This window comes from Besnoitia besnoiti, chromosome II (genome assembly GCF_002563875.1).
Source record: "Besnoitia besnoiti strain Bb-Ger1 chromosome II, whole genome shotgun sequence".
Classification (NCBI taxonomy): Eukaryota; Apicomplexa; class Conoidasida; order Eucoccidiorida; family Sarcocystidae; genus Besnoitia; species Besnoitia besnoiti.
The window spans coordinates 3,203,270-3,223,060 of NC_042357.1; the positions used below are offsets into that span (position 1 = coordinate 3,203,270).

The following is a 19,791-nucleotide window of genomic DNA, read 5'->3' on the forward strand; positions in this document are numbered from 1 at the left end:
TTTCCTCTTCAGGAGACAGCCCCAGCCTGTCTCTCCCTTCCTCGGCTACGTGCTCCCATGGAGACAGACGGCATTGAAACTGATCCACAGCTCAACCCTGTAGTCTAAGCCGGCGTTTAGTCTGACGCCAGAGCGCGGCTGCGCAGGGCAAGGAACCCTCTGGTGCCGCAGAGGGGCTTCGTGGCTCCTGAGCCTCCATCGTCTTGTTTCTCTCAGGGGAAGACCGAGAGGAGGCACCAGAGAGCAACGTGCTCCAGGCAAAGGCGGCGCAGGTCGGCCGCTGTCCCTCGCAGCACACGATTTTTCGTGGCGCGCTGCTGCAGCGCCGCTTAGCAGAGCGGCAGCGGCTCGCTGGAGCGACGCGCCGAATCAGCCGCCCTCCGGCTACGCTCCAGTCCCTCCAGACGAAGGCAGAGGAGAAAGACAGAAGGCGTCTCCTCACGCGAGACGCAGGGCGCTCGTCCGGTTTTCCCGGTTGCCTGGTCACGCGGTGCCCGCCTGCTGGCGTGGCGGAAGCCACCTCGTTTTTGGTGCACGCGGCTGTGTAGAAAAGAACTCGAGCGCCGTGTCTTTTTTCAGCGTGTCTCCAGGATTGTAGCGAAAAAGCAAGCTCCGTGGTTGTTCGCAAGCGGCCCGTCTTGAGGCCTTCCTGCTGACTCGCAAGGTGTTTATTTGCGCTTCTTCTGTCTCGCTTTCTGTTTTCTGACGCAGGACGCGCACCGAAACAGACTCCCCTCCGGAGGTGCCCAGTTCCATCGTCCAGTGCGGTGTTTCAGCCACTTCATGGGCCGCTTCCTGCGTTTCTTTTTCGTTTTAGACGGCTCACATGTGGCTTCCGCGCGCCCGTTACGGGGGCGGGAGACGAGAAGGAATAGGATAGCTTCAAAGTGAAGTTGGGTGCATCCCAGAAACCCGCTCGGGGCGGTGCGTCGCATCAAGAGGTGGACAGGATACAGAAGCAAAGCATAAGTGGCCTCCGAGAAGCAGAAAGCATGATAGAGACAAAAGCGAGAGACACTTCGCACTCCTAACCGCGCGCCCGCAAGCAAGCAGGTACCACGTCCTTCCCTCCAAGGCTACGTTTGAAAACAACGAGTTAAGTCGAGAACAGTTTCCAGTCGGCACAGTCAACCTGGCAAATAAGGCAACGCTTACGATCCCCTGGAGCCTCCACGGCCGCGGCCTCCACCGCCGCCGCGGCTGCAACACACACACACACACATCGCATGCGAAGGAGCACTCACAGCGAAGCCAAGCACGCCCCCGACTACCGTAAACCAAAACAGCTTCCTGATCGTGATATACATGTACGCACAGGCATGCATCTATACAGATATACACATATATATGTTATACGTAATTACATACATACAGATATAACATGATGTGTTTATGTGTCTAAGACCCTAAACCATAGATGCTCCTTGTAGCTTGCCTGCCCCTTACTTGAAAGATCCACGCGCCATGAAGCCGCCTCCTCGGCCGCCGCCTCCTCGGCCGCCGCCGCCACCGCGCCCGAAGCCTCCGCCGCGACCGCCTCCACGACCGAACCCCCCGCGCCCTCCACGGCCGCCGCCGCGCCCGCCTGCGGCTCCGCCCTCTGGAAAGAGACACGCCACAAAGGGAGACACCCGGCATCCGGAAGCACGTTACAAGACTGAGAAAGCTGACCCACGAGAAGCAAACGACGAATCACCCAGCGTAAGGCAACTCCCCGGAAGTGGACGCAGAAAGTTGTTCATTAAAACACACAAGGACCGGAATGCCGGCGTACAGATATCGCCGCAAGTTCATGCCTGTAGTTACCCCAGCCTAACAATTGCGCCTGCAGACGAATAAAAGGAAACCCGTGCGGAAAGCGGGCGCCGACACAGGCGAGCATGAAATTCGTCTTAAAAGGCCTCCGCAGCAACCATAACAGCCACGTACTGATTAAAGAGAAAGGCAAAGCGAGTGAACAGACACTTCCCGTCTGTCGGTGTTTAGCGACTGCCCAAAACACCTTCTGATCTCACTGAGGCAGCGTCTCGAGGCACGATGAATTCGCCGTAAACCCACATACCTTTCTTCTGGCCCTTGGCGAGAGGCGGCTTTGGCAGAAAGCGGCTGAGCGGAAGCGTCTGTTGAGAGTCGATGTAAAACTGCAAAACAAGAGCGCAGAGAGGACACACCCGCGGTGCTCCGTGTCCAGCAAGCGGAAGTAGAAAACCGATGCCAAACGACAAAAGTACATCTTCGCGCGGCTCATCTAATCAACGCGTACAACTAGATAATATATATATATATATATATATATAGGCAGGGTTTAGGTACACATCTATGATTACACACAAATCGATACATAAAAGACATGAAAATATAATTTATATCTAGATACAGCTAGATAACTCGCAACACTACAGTTCGCGAACGAAAGAGCGGCACGCTGGAGTCGCGCCTGGAGGCCTGGCTGACACACGCTTGTTAGCTGTCGTCTTCGTCGCTATGTTCGCTTCAATCACAAAAAAGAACACTGCTATCGCCTTCGTCTCTGTGTTCGCTTCCATCACAAGAACAAGCACTGCTGTCGTCTTCTCGTCCGCGTGCGACTGCCTCGTACGCTCGCATTCTGCGTATCCTAGCTCGGTCCTTCAAACCAGGTGTTCGTTTCTCGCTTCTTCATCGCACGCGATATCAATTCGTCCTCACCTTGGTGTTAGGCTTGACAGATGAGGCCTTGATGCCCTCGTTCAGGCGGACGGAGAAGAGCTGAAGACAGCGGAAACCGACGAGAGGACTAAGGGCGTACACGGCGTGCCGCAGCAACTCGCGAAACGCATGGATATCTACAGCAGGGGACAAAAGCTGTATCCGCCACAGTCGAGATCCCGGCGCGACGGCCAGATCGACCCTGGAGCCTTCCACTGCGCCCTCAACGCGGAAGCCGCGTCGACTGCTGCAAGTCGTCGCTTCGGGTCGGAGCGAGTTGAATTTCACGCCACAAAAACCGAGACTCTTCAACGAAGGAGAGGAAGAAAACCGCCAGCTGCCTCTAGACGGCCACGAGGGACCCTTGAGGCGGCAGCGAACAGCGATGCAGTGGAAACATGTCGCCGACACACGCGCAAGAAGTGACCAAAGACACCACCAGCACCCACGTATTTCCATATGCATAGAGATATAGGTGTAGATGAATATATCAATCTGTAGGCCGTGTGAGTTTTGACTGAGGGTTTCTTTCCTGTCTTTGGCACCTCGCAGGTGCCTGCTGCAAACACGAAGGAGAGACCTGTCCTCACCATCTCGTTGATTGGGCCTAGGATTTCATCGATTTTGCCGATCTCTTCTTTGTTCTCCAGGAAGACGCGACCGTTGAAGTACGGGACTTGCTGCGACAGAGTGCCCTTGACAACGAGCTGCGACTCGCAGGCATGCATGACTTCGCCGGCCTCTGAAAAGACGCACGCGCCCAAGAGAAAACGACAGATGTGTGTCGCCCGCCGAAAACGAAGACGTCGTATCGCGACGCGGCCCCGTTGACGAGGCGCGCAGACTAGGAGACGCCCACGCCATCTAAAAGACGCTTGTTAGGGGAAAAGCGTCTGCAGAAAGATCAGCCAGCCACGTACGAGGAGGACACACGGAGGCAGCCGTGAAGCGAAGGAGAGAAGCCACGAGAACGAAGACAGAGGAAGTCATGGCCTCGGGCTCGGCGCTGCACACCGTGCGCGCCTCTCTGCGCATCCAGCCCCCTCCCCCCCATCGCCTCCCTGTCCTCCAGTCGCTCGTGGACTGTGAGTTTCCCTCCTGCCTCCTCGACTCCGAGGCTGCCTAGTGATGCCGACTGTCTTTTTGCTCTCTCCACAGGCTCTGGGTAAAGACATTCCTGCCGCTCGATCGGAAATGTTTTTATCGCAGGCACTCACCTATGATCTGGTCGGGAGGGCCCTGGTTGAATCCTGCGCAGAGCAGGAAAAACGCGAAAAAGATCGAAAGCCGTCACGGTCTGCGCAAGATGTACGCCACCATGACTCCGAAAAAAAGGCGGCAGAGGGGCGACACGCTGGCCGCCACCCCACCCACGATGTCTCCCGTCGCGCCCGAGAGAAACGTCCCGCCCCTTGTGACCGTTAAACTAGAGACAGGCTTCTTCGCCGCTGTCGCTTCGTACTCTTCATTTCTCTCTCCCTTACGAATTTTCGCGCTCGCCACACCCGCCTATTTGGTTCCTTTTGACTACTGTTGAAAAGGAGCGACTTCATCGCCTCGGCTAAATCCAGTCGGTCTCTGCACGCCTTTGCCACACTTTTCCCCGACTACGCAAAGGTGCCCGTTCGAGGTCCCTGGATTCCCTTGCGTGCGCTGCCGAGCTGCACCTCTCTCTCTGCGATCTTGTTGCCCTTTTTCCCGCAGAAACAGTGAATTGTTTTCAAATGTGCGGCCTATCTCCGGGCTCTCACCTCCTCCGCCGAAGCCGCCGCGGCCTCCTCCGCGGCCGCCGAAAGATCCGCGGCCTCCTCTGCCACCGCCTCCACGACCGCGAAACGATCCCCGGCCTCTGCCGCTCATGGTGTCAGCGGAGTGACGAAAACTCTGTTCCTTCTTCGATGAAGAAAGGGAATATTCCACGTCCCGCCGGAAGCTGGACACCGCTCACAGCTGCATCCACCTGCTTTTTCTCAAGTTCTCGAGATGACTCGAGGTCCTCGGACTCAAAAGCTACGGGGTCGGAGGGCAGGTCGAACTAAGGAGGTCGCTGAACTCCGGCATGCCAGTCGGGAAGCGAATGGTTAGGACAAGCAATCTCAAACGCGAAAAAGGAAGCAGGGGCAGAAACGTGAAGCAACAAAACGACGCAGAAGGTCACGCAGTCACAGACGCCCCAGAGGATGACTTTGACAAAAGGGTGGCATGCGAACCACGCTCGAGCGGAAAAGAACTAGGAACCGACACAAACAAAAGTCGAGGGACTGACAATGAAAAGGACAAGGCATACAGAGAGATGAAAATAAAGACGTAGAAATGCTTCGAGAGGCCCGAAGAAAAAACAGAGCCGGACACAACGGACTCGAGATGAGGCCCCACACATGAGCCGCGAAAAACCTGCAGAAAAACACCTTTGCCACAGTCTGTCGACTCAGTGTGACGGAACGCCGTCGAAGCATTAATTTTGCCTCAGCCAGCAAGACTCGCAACTCAATGCTGAAATAAAAGTAAGTTTTCATCGGACGTCCGTCGCACTGGCCATTTCCTTCTTTCTGAAGAACCCGATTCCAGTTGTGCCGTCGTTTGCATGCGCGCGCGGGACTGAAAATCTGATGGATTCGATTGCAAGTCGGCATGCCGACGACCGCCGCAGGCAGCGGCGACGCGACTGAGGTCACAGACGGTCAGCAACAGTCAATCTTTTCACCAACGCACAGTCATGATTCAGCAAATTCACGTAGTTTACCGCAGATGAATTTTGGACACCGACGCTCGCTAGATCCCGATGTGTAGGCGACCCGCTTGAAGAGGCAAGTTTGCGAATATTTACGGGGCTTACCGCGAGAGCGGCTCGCCGGGAAGGCGTGCCTTGGGCATCAAGACACGCAACATGGAACGAGAGAGGCAAGGAAAAAATACTTTCAAGGGGGACTGCGTATAGCAAGGATGCCCGTCGGGCTTCTGCCAGCCTTCAATTCTCAGCAGACGTTCAGGCGTTCACGGTGATATTCGCCCAAGGCAGCGTTTATCCTCATTAGGGCCGGGCTACGTAGCTGTTAGCACATTTCCGCACGGAAAACTGAATGCTGCCTGGGCGTTTTTAGGAACTTGGCGGCTGTCGACGTCTGCTCACAAGCATGGCCAGTAGACGTTCTGCGCAAACGCGGCTGTCCTATGCCAGATTCCTGTTGGAATTTCTTTCCGTGCAGCCACGATATATGGACGCCCCACTTTTCATGTCTCGTGCCTTTCAGAACGGAAAAAACATATAGAGTAGAAGTTTCCCTTAGGCTCTGGCGACCCCTCCAAACGCTCCCGCACCGGATTAGCCATCCGCAGCGCTGTTTTGTGAGGCAGAACGTAGCGGCGTGCACTGAATTGAACTATTCATCAAAAACCAAGCTGCGTTTCAGGTGCAGAACGCAACTGCGTCATCTACTGTAGGGTGCAAGTCTTAGTAGAGCTAAGACTTGCCCACGGCTGTTGAGTTCGTAACCTATTGCAAGGAAATGAACCTGGGCAATTATACTGTCGCATACAAGAACGAGCTCGCCCCAGCGCACCACAGAACCCCTCGACGGGATTGCCCAAGACACAGCAGCTCACGTGTGTTCACGTCTACGCTCTAGTTTCATTCAGGACTGGGGATGGGGGAATCGGTGACGAGCTTGCGCGTTGGTGGTTTGAGCTCTGCGAGGCCCGTGTTCAACTCGCTAGTCCCACAGACACGTGATCGGGTGTGCTCTTTGCTGGCAAGCTGGTTCTGTTTGTCGTGTGTTCGATATACCTTGCAAAAAATCTCTGGTTTGTCAGAGCTTCGCATCGTAATAAACAGAGAGCGTAATCGCCTCAGAATTCTATTTTTACGGCATTGGTTGTCTTTTGTTTTTTCGTATGACCGGCAACGCGCAAGGCTAGCTGCACAAGACTCCAAGGTTGTGGTAGGCTGCTCCAGTTCATCTGCTTGTGTCTGCATTGGATCTAACTCTTCTTCGCTGCTCCTCCTCAGGCGATTCCGGCTTGCTTGACCAGGAGCTCTTCAAATCGTGGTCCCTCGGGGAGGCCCCGAATGACCTTATCGTTTGCTTGTGTCTAAAATCAGTCTGGACTGCCGATAAACTGGCCTTATTGACCGGTGACGGATGCTCTGCGTTTGTCGTGAGCATTTGTTGGCGCATGCGGCGTTGACAAATACGAATTGAATGCAGGCATCCTGTAAAGGACATCGAATGACACGCAAGTGCGCCACTTTATTCGTTTCCAGTCCCGTACACTAGCGTCAATGGCGACAAACAAAGCATACGCTGTGGCTCGAGCACACGTTGACTTCTCGCCGTCCGCCACGGCAATCTCCAGCAAAGCCCGAGCCGCCGCAACAGCCGCGCGAGAGGCAGCGAAATCTGCAAGCGCCTCCGTAGAATTCTTTTTAAGGGATCAGGCTACTTTCCGCGCGCGCGCAGGCCTCAGTGCATCGAGATGCCGGCCGGTTCGACAGCCTTCCTCTTCTGGAGCTGACACATTCACTGCTCACCTGCTTAGCTTGAGAATACTCGATACGCTTTCCAGTGGCGACCTCGACACGACAGCGCCCAGTGCCGGTGGCAGCCGAAAAAGCACTAGAACGTCAGATACAGAGACTACAACTGTCGAGGCATCCTTTGTGAGTTCTTTGGGCGTTCCCAGCAACGCTTTTAGCAGGAGCAGCGCCCGGTTCCACATTAGAGTTTTCCCACCCTATAGAGAAAGCTTGTCGTCCGTGTGTAGCCCGACTGCCCTTTGTGCTCTGCTGAGAGACGATGCATTTCAAACTGCGGCACGAGGGGTTCGCGATTGCGGGTTTTGCTTTTTGCATATCTTCAACCGTGTCATATCGCTATCTGTGTTTCTGATACCCTTGACACTTTTTGTCAAAAGGTTTCAGAGCCTTCAAGCACGAGGGACAACTTTCATGAGCGCAGTCGCCCGGAGAATGATTGTGCATCTTCGGCTGTTAAGGAGACGGAGGCGTTCAGGCGTGTGATGGGGGCGGCAGGCGACGCATCTGAAGCTGCAGCGCTCGGGCGACAAGGTGAAGACCTAGCAACACGCGCGGCTGGAGCAGACAAGACTCCGAATCGTGAAAGACTTGCAGAGCCGCTTGCAAGCCAACAACGCCTGCGCGGTTGCTAGCCGCCTCACCAAATAGGTAGGCGTCCGGCATGCTATCGACAGACAGCGTGTCTTTACCGTGCTGTGATACCAGTACTCTACCACCCCGTGAGAACACCGCCGATAGTACTGAGCCTTAACGCTATTTGTACACGTCTTGTTATGATGCGCACCTTCTCTCTCCGTAAGCAACAGCAAACTACGCCAGAAATTGGGATCACTGGACAGTTCAGTGCCAGAGCATGCTGCTCCCCACTGGTGTATAGCTTTGACGCAGCATAGTTTTCCCTCGTCACTGCTGTCCGCCAGCTCGCGGCGCAAACGCTTCTGAACCATCATGGCAGCATCCCAATGAATGCACTTCTGCCTTCCATTCCCAAGTAAACGGGGGCAGGCGAAACGCAAATGCCTCCATCCGGATAGACCTCGCTGCAAGGAGTTGCAGCCGCCTGTGGTGGCTCCAGAATGCACGCGAACCACGTATCTGTTACCTGCGCAAAGTTTTGCTGTAATATTGTTCGACAGAGAGGGAGGGTCGACCTCCACTGCTTGCTTGGATATGGCACGGCATTAGTGCGCATTTTCTGCTAAATCACCGTACACTTCTGTTACCACAGAATAGCTATTCTCACAGTGATTTGGCTGCGCCGGACACTCGAACGGGGGACACGAGCCAAGTAGAGAAGAGTTTGCTGGTTTCTAGGGGAGAGAAGACGGCCTCTACACATTCATCTGGCAATACAGTGATGCGCAACTGTACGCGTTCCCTCTCACTTGCTTTTTTGGCTTTGCATGGCTTGAACAATGGGTCGTACCCCATGTGCGAAATCGAGTAGCCTCCGTGTGTCTGCTCTGCTCTAGGACAACCCTCGCATGGCTTCGGTTACCTTTGGTGTCTACCGGTCTCCAATGTATTGTCCAATTCAAATCTGTGTTGCATGACGTAGTTTGCCTTATGGTGACTTGGTGATGGCGACCTCCAAATGCCGCACATTTTCCCCTGCGTAGGATCGAAGCCTCTTGTCCGCTACCCGTATACGGTGTGAGAGTGATGCGGCTTTCCGTTGCGTAACCGCAGCTTCTTGCCACGATGTTTTCGGCGCTTTCTGACTGGCAGCCGGCAGGGCGGATTGCCATTAATTTGCTTTCCGGGACAAGGGAGCGGCTTCCCTGGAGACGATGTGCGTAGTTCGAGGCATGGCAGAGAGGCTCACACAGACAAATCTGTGTGTGGGGCGAGTCGCCACCCCTCTGCAGCCCCGCCCCTTCCGTCACAGCAGCTGAGTGATGCCGAAATTGGAATGCCAGGTGGGCTCTTGCAAGCCAGCGCCCTGCCACCTGCAAGGTGAAAGTTCTTAAAATTGCAGTCTACTCTTAATCGTCCGTCTCTGAAGAGCCGGTCAAGCGAGGCGCCGAGGCGGAGGAGGTGTCACGTCTCCCTCTACTATGCCCAACATCTCGCGAGAGAGCGTAGCCACTGCGTATGAAAAGTAGTGAAGCCCGGCGCTTCGCCCTCTGATTTGGAGGCTTCCTTTTCCATGAGCCGAAACACTCCCGGATTCGTCTTGACGCCCCGTGTGCCTCAGTTCAGATTAAAACTTCTTTGCGCGTGGCACACAAGAGCACGCTCACTAGCTGATCGGATACTGCCGTGGAAGAACGCCTTTCTCGAACGACAAAAAGCCACATGTCTGGCTGGAAACTTCGCACGGTTGATGCGTCAGGCTGTTTTTTTTCCTACGCTGCTGTAAACTGGCTTAATGCTGCGTACTCCTAAGCAGGCTATCGGATCCCAGGAGATAGCCCCGCTCGTGCCTCATAGCTAATCGGTGCTCAAGACTTTCTGATTCTTCGTATTCATCATGGGGCCATGGACAGCAGAAGGTAGACCTCAGCTGAGGTGGAGCGTCCTCACCTTCCTGCTAATTTTGACACGTCTGAGGATTGCTCCTTGTTTTTCTTACCAGCCCTCTTCAAACGGCAATATATGGAAGCGGTACGCGCTTCAAGCTAAAGCGGTGTCTGATTTCGGATCTGTTACAGTGTCTCGATGGTGTCACACCTGCCGGGGCAAAGGCTCTGGATGTGCCTCAGAATGCTGGAAGTATTGCGGGTTCGACTGTAGAGGCCTCAAAGCAGGCATGACCGAGGAACTCTTGTGTGACTTTTGTTGGGATCGATGGGGCGAGCGGCGCTTCCTGAAGGAGTGCCACCCCTGCAGTAACTTCCACCGTCCGAACAAACAGAGTTTCCCAGCGAGCAATGAAGGCCATGCGTAACAGCCGCATCATACGATATTGATTTGAGTGACACTATAAATGTGCGCACCCGACAGTCCTCAGTATCCGTTCAAGACCTCTCACCACCCCTCAGTGTGCGTCTGCTACTGAACCACGCTCTTCCCGTCATTACCAGTGCCTCCAGCTGAGTTCAACCGCCAGCTGCAGATTCACCTAAGAGGACCAAATCAAAGGTTGCAGCTGGCTATCTCCTGCGCCAAAAGTGCTTCTAACACGCTATAATCCGCGCAAGTGCTACACACATGACACTGTCGCGCCGTACCCATAGCGAGCGCGGTTGCTGGCTTCTAACAATGCCGTACTTCGACATTGTGGGCGTGATAATCAGAAATCGTATTGAAACCGCGAGGCGAGGGGGCTTCTTCTTCACCGTAGAAGCGAGAATATCTGCCAACTGCCATACCAGGGCTACGCACCTCTGAGTGATGCCTCCCCCTGACAATCAGGGGCACGTTCTCGTATTCCACACGGCCACAGCTACACTGCGGTCCCTACTAGTACTAAGAATCCAATCTCCTGTAGGTGTCATCACTGCCTACGTCGAACCGCACGCAACTCGACACATACCGAGCTGCTGCTCCACATGTGGCCACGAGCGCAGGCGTTCCAGTCTCTCGGCGCAGGAGGATACCGCAGTATGAGCCACGCGAACAGTCTTCACTGTCTCACAGTGCTGGAGGGCACTGACACGCTTCCGGGTCTCTATCGGGACTGAGATGTCTACTTCTGTTGCATGCGGCACGTCCCCTGCTTATCCCAAACATTGAGCAGCTTCTTTTCGATGGTGCCAACGGCAGCACATATGGACGAACTGCAGCGAACGCAACCCGAACTGCATTATCCACTAAGCGAGCAGCCAGCTCGCGTCGCAGCGGCGCTCTGAGCTTCACTGTGGAAAGGCGACGCCGAGACACTAACATCGTCGAGCGCCGACTCCACTGACACGCAGGACTTCGAGGTGCGGCTGCGCCCGCCGCGAAGTCTTGGTTGCCCTCATGCTAGCAAGATTTCCACAGGAGTATCTCTGAGTTGGGCAAACTCAAGAACTCTCGCAATAACACACTCTTGAGATTTAGCGTAACGACAGGGCGAGCTCCCTCTCTCGGTGAAGGAGGCTCGCGGGCCCCGTGGATGTGTCTAAACACGCGCAACGGAGTTTGCAGGGATGGATTTCCTCCTTACGACAGCAGATCTAGAGATGTGAACGCGCCGAGTGCCGGCAGCTACAACTGCGTAATCGATACACTCACTTTTCCGATATCTGTCCCTCTGGACATCCAAGGAGACAGCATTTATGCTCGTGAGACTCTGGCTTCGAGACAAACGCGCTGAAACGATCCAAAACATGTGGAACTTGCGGCAGTGTCAAGCAACAAGTCTATCCAGCTCCATTTGACAACTGTGAATTTGTTGAAGGGCCCACTACCCACGCCGGAGACAACGTGAATGCTGCTCGTTCGTGTCGCGAGAGGAGGGGTGCCTTGAAAGTAACCTGTGGCAGACAGCGTCAGGACAAGGCCGATAATCCTGCACTAGCCAACAAGAGGGGAAAACGAATTTCAGAGTTATCTCTGCCGGTCCTTCACCTGGGGAGGTTTCGGGAACACATACGTAACGCTTGATATACGACGGCAACATCTACTGAGTCACGGATTCGTTGACAAAGATGCCTGTCTCGCTGTTTTTGAACGTTTGCTCTCGGGGACAGAGTCACTTTTTCTCGTGGCCCTGCATGTGGCGAGTCCTTCGCGCAAGGCAAGAGCCCGAGATACACCCCTCTACAAATATATTCCGCTCTTTTTTTATCTGCGAATTGCGTCGGTTTTTCCGCAGCTTCGCGTCCACTGTTGGCGCCCAACACCTCCATAGTCTCGTGTTGTCTTGCCTGCCAAAAGAATTCCGCTCTCACCCCCGCACAGAAAGAGGACATTCCGGGGACGGTCCCAGAAATCGCTTGTCACATCCGCGTCCAAGCGGGCCGACCGTGTTTCTCTTGTTTTTTCTTCGTTCTTGTCCCCCGTTTCGTTTACGGTGCCAGGCTTTCTCTGAACAGCCGACCTCCACTCTCTCGCTGTTCTCGCCGACGTACCGACTTTTCGGCCGTCCACACGGCATGCTTGCCTGTTTCAGCCCCGAAAGTTAGTGGTACAGCGGGACTCTTTTTCCCCCATTATCCAGGCTCAACAGTAGCTTTATTGCCAAGCTCAAACGCTCTTCTCCGTTTCTCTCGTTTATTTTCGGGGACCCGTCGCCATGGACGCTCTGATGCCGCCGGCTGAATCCCCGGACCCGGGGCTGCCCGCCACGCACAAGCGGGAAGACGGCGCAGATGTTGCAGGAGACGCGTCGCCTTCCGAGTCTTACGAACACGGTAGCGAACGGGAGAGTTCCGCGGCTGAATCTTCAGCTATGTCTGCAGGCAACTCGAGTGGCTCTTCCGCCGCGTCTGCCCTGAACTCTGCCGCAGATGGCAAAAGCGGTCCGGCTTCTTGCCGCGAACCCGAGGGCGCCGCTGCTGCCCCGAAACAGTACGACCAGAAGGAAAAGGGAGTGCATGATGAGACAGAGGGAGATGAACCGTGGCTAGTTCTATCGGGAGGAAACGAGGAGCGACGACCGCTCGATATAGTCAATAAGTTGGTCATGGCTCCTTCCGGCTTGCTGGGTGTACCTACACCGGAGGGACGGGAGGGGGAGCAAGGGACAGGTGGAGCAGCTTCTTCAAAGCTCCAGGCGCCACAGAATGGGCCGCTTGTAGTAGCTGAAACGGAGATGCCGAAACTGCAAATTCCGCGCTACGGCCACGTCGCATGTGTCACCTCGGGTACGGAGTTCTTTTGACATCTGCGAGTTTCTCTCGGCAGGCGTCACTGTGGCTTCACCATTCCCTGATGTGAAACTCTTTTGCCGAAGCGCCTTCGTAGCAACTCGGCCCTATATTTTCCGCGTGCTCACATGCATTCTCTGCGGCCAACGCCGCACATCCACGCGGTTATTAGTCTCACATACGGGACATTCGTTCTTCTGCAGCTTCTCGATAGGACACGTTCCGGGCGATTATTCGCAGCGTGGTTTTCCCTGGATGCTTCACGGTTTCATGGCCTGCAGCTGGTGCCTGCCGTCTGCGGGCGAGGAGGCGCGCAGAATTGAACCGACGTCGTCCCTCCAGGCGCACGGATTGCATAGCCCCCCAGAGCTTGCTGCCGAATTGTCTGCACTGTGAATTCGCAGAGCTTCTGCCGCTTGGTCGCGCAGAGATCTGGAAGGCCTGACGGGCCGCGCGCGGTTGACCTGCGCGTGTCTGGCTCCCCTTGGTTTCTGTCTGATTCCCGCTTCTCTTTGGGAAGTGTGTTTCAAAGAAAAGGCATGTTTCACCGGGAAGTCGGCGGTAAAATCTGTGACCGGTAGTCGCTTTTCTTCTGCGTTTTCTGCAGGACGCGACGTCCTCGTGGTCGGCGGCCGCGACGGCCAGGCGATCCTGAACTCAGTGGAGCGGCTCGATGAAGGCGAAGGCAGATGGGTTTCGCTGCCCGCTCTCCACTTTGCTCGCGCGCACCACGGTGGGAATAAGACGCATCACAATCATCTGCGTTGCGCCATCTTGCCCCTCCGTCCCGCCTTCCACCCCGCCTGCGTGCTGCCTCGCTGACTGCATCTTCTTTCGCTTTCTTCGGTTTGTCTGCGCATCCTGTGTCTGCGTTCTGCTCACGGCTCAGAGTGCGGCCCGACGTGAGTTCTCAGGCGTCGCTGTCGGGCCTCACGCTTCGTCCCTCGATTCCTTTATTTGTATTTCCGTTCGGCTCGGATCTTCTGTGGCTGCCGCGTCTTCAGCGGGCTGCGCGATCTCCGGCGGCCGCGCCGTGGTGCTGGGCGGCGAGAACGACAAAGGCGTGTTGAAGTCCGTCGAGTTGTATCACCCCGTGAAGAGGAACTGGATCAACCTCGCGCCCATGCAGCACCAGCGTCACTCGTTCGGCGCGGTCGCTGTAGGCCCGAGTATCTTTGCGATTGGCGGCCGAGACGCCGCTGGCGAGCACGGCCGCGTTTTGAAAACCGTCGAGGGCCTCACGCTGCCGCCGATGCCTTCTCCCACGAGCGTCGGAAGCTCCAGCGCACCAACGTCATCGCCCGTCTCGCCCGTCGGGCTGCGAAGCGACGCGACGACCCACGCAGCCGCCAGTGGACATACGCCGCAGAAGGGAAGCGCGGAGCCGGCGGGCTCGGCGCTGAGTGCGCAGCAGACGTCGCGGCTGGGTTCCTCCGGCGAAGAAGGCGGGGGCGGCGGGCTGGGCGGAGTTGCTGGCGCTGCGGAAGGGTGGAAGACCTTGCCCGCCATGCGGCAGGGCCGCGCGAGCTTTGGCGTCGCGCAGTACAGAGGCATGATTTTTTGCGCAGGTGAGAAAGCGAAACACACCTGCGACGGGGGCTCGAGGCGGGCGGCGCGAGAATGCTAGACACACTGGAAGCAGCTCTGCGTCGCAGAACGGCGAGAGTGAGAGAAAGAGCTTATTGCACATAAACAGCTTTCGCAGTCGGGGGGACGCCACTCCCGACAAAGGCTTCGAGCCTGGCGTCCTATATACCGGCCAGAGGATGGGGGGCCGGGGGGGGGGCGGGGGGCAGGGGAAGATTTTGGTCTCGGTTTTGGCGTTTTTTTTCGACGACATTTACTTGGTTTGTGTGGCGTTTGTGTACCGTGAATCTCTGCAGGAGGCACCAACGGCGTCAAGCCTCTCTCGTCCGTGGAAATGTTCAACAGCCTCACGAACGAGTGGACTGACCGTAAGGTTCCTCTCTGCGTGCGCCCCTGTTCAGAGAGAAGCTTCGTTTCCTCCGTAAACAGAAAAAAGGCATGGAAAACACACGTCGCCCAGCTAGCCTGTGGATCGTTACTCTCGCACTGAGCGGCGGGCGATCCTGGCTCTGCGCTAGGGAGCGCGGACTCTCAACGCGAATGCGGCGACAGCGTCGCGCCCTGAAGGCCGACGGTGACTGCGGTTGTCTCGATTTCGTAGATTACCACGTCGTCTGAGTTCGCCGGAAACGAGCCGGTTCCCGTGGTGTCTGTGCGTAGACCACAGATGAGGAAAAGCGACTAGACCGGCAGATCTTCGAAATCCCTTACCCCCTTTTTCTCCCCTCCTCATGCCTCCTCCTCCGGTACACACATGTGCATGCGGGCATGCGACTAAGTCTGTGTCTGGCTTTGGGTTTTTTAGCTAAGACGTTGGGGCGTGACTCTCACTTCGTAGTCTTGTGCATATTTTTGTTTTCCTGTGCTGTCTGTTCCAGTCCCGAGCCTAAACGAAGCGCGCATCGGCGCGACGTGCTTCATCTGGCTCCAGGGCTCCAGGCGTCGGCCGCACTTGTGTGTCGCGGGCGGGCGGCAGAGCAGTTTGCATCCGGTCTTCCAGTCTGCGGAGATCCTCGATCTGGAGCCCTTCCTCCCCTCTTCGCTCTCCACGGCGCAGGCAAAGGAAGCGTACCAGCAGCACACTGAAGAGAGCACCGGAGGGAGCGGCAGACCGAAGGCGGAGACCGAAAAAGCGGCCAAGGAACGCGACGAAAAAAGCAGCTGGACGCTGGTCAATCCCATGGGAGTGAAACTCTGCTGGCAGCACGCTGGCGGCGTCGTCGCGCGGCACTGGAAGGTAGGTGAGGTGAATCTCCACCTCGCAGCGGGTGAGCGGGTGAGTTGAAGCGATTCTGACAGGAAACGCAGAAGGCGCGGGAACAGTCCGCCAAGGCGGGAACGCGCACAGAGGCATGAGCAGATACGTAGCAAAAGATTTTTGCTGCACATGAGCACGCGACAGACGACGCGCGCCCGTGCGAAAAGGAGCGTCACGTCGCAAGCGTGCGTGGATCTTACGTCCGGCGCGCAACTCTCTTCAAGGAACGCGCCTGCCTGTTTCCTCTGCAGGACGAGCTCCTGGAGTCTCCGTCGCCGCCTCTGTTCGCCTTGGGGAGAGACGCGGTCGCGGCGCGCCCACCGCCCCGTGCGCGGTCGTCGCTGGGTCAGCAGACAGGCAAGTGGAAAGGGCCTCGAGCCGCAGACGTTTTCTCAGATTGGTGTTGGATTCGAGGAAACTTTCAACTCTTGTCCGCTCGGGAACACCCCGTTTCTCCCCCCTCCCCCCCACCGCCTCGCCGCGCGCGGCGAGGAGACTGAGGAGACGCGTGTCTGTAAATTCGAGCGTTTGGCATGCAGCGTCTGGCAGCGGTCGCCTGCACGGATCCGGCAGGCCGCTTTTTTTTAGAGCCACATGCCACTGAAAAATTTTATGTGAATACTTCTATGTCATTAGGGTACGAGTGAGTTAGAGGAATTAGCGATTCAACCGTGAGCCAGAGCGTGACTCTCCGTCGGCAGATGTGTTGGTATACAAATTTGGAATTTACACTATCTCTGAATTCTCGCGCGAACCGAGAGAGCTCTGTGGCCTGTTTTCATGGTCGCCGGTGCCCGCGGTTGTGCTTCGCGACAGGTCGTCGCAGTTTGCCGCACACGTTGTCGGGCGGTGCGGGGTCTTCCGGCCTTCTCTCCTCGTCTTCGGCGTCTTTCTCGCTGACGCGCAGTTCAACGTTTTCCTCTTCTCCGCCCCTTCCGCCGTCTCGCCAACCGGCGATTCCGCGCGGCGTCGTCGCGGCGGCCGCCAAGCGCTTCCAGTCGTTCACGTCTGGCGCGACCTCCTCCAGCTCCTCTTTCTCCGCCATGTCTCCTTCGTCTCCTCTGGCGCGCGCGCGCACGTCGCCGCGTGAGAAGGCGCCCGCCGAGAAACCCGAAACGAAGCGCGCGACGGATCCAGCCTCCATCGCAGCGCCGCGCGCGGAATCGCCGGCGGCCTGTGGACTTCCTCCAGCGCAGAGCGAGGCGAAAGCGCGCGGGACTCCCGCCGGGGGGGCTGCGAGGCACCGCGGACAAGAAGAAGAGCCTGAGACACCCGAGGATCGCAGCGGCCGGTCGCAGGCCCCCACGACGCGCATCCGCACGCTGCTTTCTGATGACTGCCTGGAGGCCAACCAAATGCACAGACAGGTGGGAAGAGCAGCGCAGCACACCGAGACGCGCGCATGTGCTTCGCCGCTGATAGGGACGCATATGCGTGTAAATTGATGCGCGGGTTGATGGTAGCGCGGGGATTTGGGACGAGGGGTCACGGGTTAGCTGCGATGCCCGCTGCGATCTGTCTCAAGTTTACAGAAACGCGAGACGCGCGGATTGACTGTAGGCGCCCTTCCTGTCCCGCCTTGTTTTCTTTTTCCGCTTCCGGCGCACGGCGTAGTCTCTCTCGCAGCGAGACCTCGTCCGCGCCGCTGCGTCTCTCCTGCGCTTCGGCTTTCGTTGGGAATACGTGTGTCGCCGTCTTTGACAGATGCCGGTGTTAGGCACCGCGCAGCCTGCTAGAAGAGTGCTTTAAATAGACGCGCGGGCGTCGCGTTGCCTCTAATGAAAATGCCTCTACGCGGCGACCACTACTCGAGTAAAAACCCTTTTTAGTATCGAAATTGTAGAAATGTCCCCATAAAGTGTAGTTCTTCCCTAACTGGAAGTCCAATATGTCCTCACGCGGCGGACGTCGACGCACGCGTATCGCGATGCCTCTGCTTCGCCTGCAGGATCTCCAGTCGGAAGGCGACGGACTCCTGGGCAAGGAGGTGCTCAGCAGAAACTTGGAGGAAGCAGATAAGGAACACGACTTTTCTGGCCGAAACGCCGAGACCCGACAGGCGCGGACGCTGCGCGCGAGCAGCGGTAGCAGCGTCGCCAGCGGCGCCGCCTCCTCCGCAGAGGGCAGCCCCGCGCCCGCCGCCGAAAAAGGGCCCTCCAAGGTGAGAAAGAGAAACCAATATTATCCGAATTTCCATCTGCTGGACGCGTGTGCCGCACCATTCGTCCACTCCCGTACACAAATATATATATCTATATATCTGTATTCAAATACGTCATATCTGCATGTGCATTCATATGTGTATATATATTTGGTAGTTGGGTGTGCGTGGATGTATCTGCATACATATATAGTGTTATTATATATATACACGTGCATACAAAAGTTTTTTGACGTGTATGTTTTTGACGGCGGCGCCCCTACACGGCGTGTCGCGGCCCGTGTGCGGTGCTGCGTGACGGCTAGAGGCTTCGGCGCTCAGAAAACGTTTTGAAAAAGAGCCTAGACGCCGGCGTGTTTGGATAAGCGTGGCCTGAGGTTTCGCCCACCCCGTGGCTGCTGCGCCGCAGAGTTTTTTTGACAATCGTTCTGGGAGGCGCACCTTTCCTTCGTTCGGGGCTTGGCCTCGAGCGCGCGCAGCCATCAGAGGGGTCGGGAGCTCCCGCCCCCGGGCGACTTTGCCGTGGGGGAGATCCTGAGAGAGTTTTTGGTTGTCTAGGCGGCTTTTCGGGTGCTGCCTGCGCTCGATCTTCGGCTACGCCAAGAGCCGTTTCTTTTGGCTAGGCCGCGCCTCTCGCGCCTCGCTGGACGCGCGCCTCGCAGTTGGTTTTCTTTTTTTTATCGCAGGTTCAGTTGCTGAGACAGAAAATCGAGTTGCAGACAGCGGAGCGCCACGCGGCGATCGCGAAACAAAAAAGCGCGAGTCGAACGACTGCGGGCGCGCGCCAGAGTGAGGTCCTGTTCGACCCCTTGGAGTGGCTGGAGAGCTAGAGCCCAACGTCTTTTCAAGAGAAGCGCTTACTCGAACGATAAAAGGAACGCGAAATCTCGCGGTGCTGGCGAAAAGAAACCTCCAGGGCTGCGGAGAATCGCGGGGGAGGATAGGCGACCCGCAAAGACACCGCTCGAGTTAGAAGACAGCTCGCGAAACACAGCCGAGCCAGGGCAGCAGACGCGCGAGGAGTGGAGAGGAGAAGAGACGAAACCGGGATCCGACACGCGGAGGCGGGCGGACAGCCGCGCGACTCGCTTCTTCCCTGTCTTTGTAACCCCAGGTGTCTCGGTGCACCAGTACACATCCATATATATATATATATATATATATATATATATATATATATATATAAGTCCATATATGTTTATCTATACGTATTTATAAAAATATATATGTATGTATATATATGTGTGTGGATGGGCTTGTGGCGGCGCGGGTGCTGAGGCGGTTGTTTCTCTGGTTTTTTCACGGGTTCCCCGGCGTGGAAGTCTTTGCATTTTACCTCTCCCGGGACGTGTCTTCCTTTCCTTCCTTTTTTGTGTCTCCTTTTTGGCGGGCCTCGGCGCGCCGACGTGTTGTCGCTCGCCGTCGCCCCTTCCCGCTCTCTTCCCTCGTGTCTCTACGCGTGCGTGGCTCTACATCGCGCTGTCTATATTCGTGTAGAGGCGTATTTTTATCTGGTTTCCGTTGTGCCTTTTCGTTGTTGGGTTGCTGTAGTTGCCTGGGCGCCGCGCACGCCTGGCGTTGTCCGTCTTCCTGTCGTGTCTTCTCTCCCTCTCGCGTTTTGTCTGGCAGGCGACACTCTCTCTAGCCTCTGGTAGCAGTTCAGTTTTTCTGCTCTTTGACAGCGTACGCGGCATCGCTCAGACTTGCCTCGTTCCTTTACGAAAAGGTATCCACTGCGAGGCTGCTCCTCTCCCGCCCCGCGACCGCCGCATCCTTGTTTTTATCTGTTAGATGCACACGGCTGCCTGCTACCTAGCCTTTCGTC

General features: G+C 56.5%; 2 protein-coding genes across 2 annotated transcripts; one reads left to right on the top strand and one right to left on the bottom strand.

Annotated features, from left to right (window-relative positions):
• Positions 1 to 1,151: 1,151 nt before the first annotated feature.
• BESB_038010 (Gar1 protein RNA binding region protein) lies at positions 1,152 to 4,548 on the bottom strand (the record flags this gene model as incomplete). The annotated part of the gene is made up of 7 exons (XM_029362387.1): positions 1,152 to 1,200; positions 1,447 to 1,600; positions 2,063 to 2,141; positions 2,689 to 2,748; positions 3,279 to 3,430; positions 3,906 to 3,938; positions 4,440 to 4,548. The coding sequence occupies 7 exons, from the start codon at positions 4,546 to 4,548 to the stop codon at positions 1,152 to 1,154; spliced, it is 636 nt and encodes a 211-aa protein (XP_029221352.1).
• A 7,838-nt stretch (positions 4,549 to 12,386) lies between these two features.
• BESB_038020 (kelch repeat-containing protein) lies at positions 12,387 to 18,796 on the top strand (the record flags this gene model as incomplete). The annotated part of the gene is made up of 9 exons (XM_029362388.1): positions 12,387 to 12,957; positions 13,568 to 13,693; positions 13,965 to 14,528; positions 14,844 to 14,915; positions 15,426 to 15,784; positions 16,057 to 16,150; positions 16,622 to 17,172; positions 17,754 to 17,966; positions 18,653 to 18,796. The coding sequence occupies 9 exons, from the start codon at positions 12,387 to 12,389 to the stop codon at positions 18,794 to 18,796; spliced, it is 2,694 nt and encodes an 897-aa protein (XP_029221353.1).
• Positions 18,797 to 19,791: the final 995 nt, after the last annotated feature.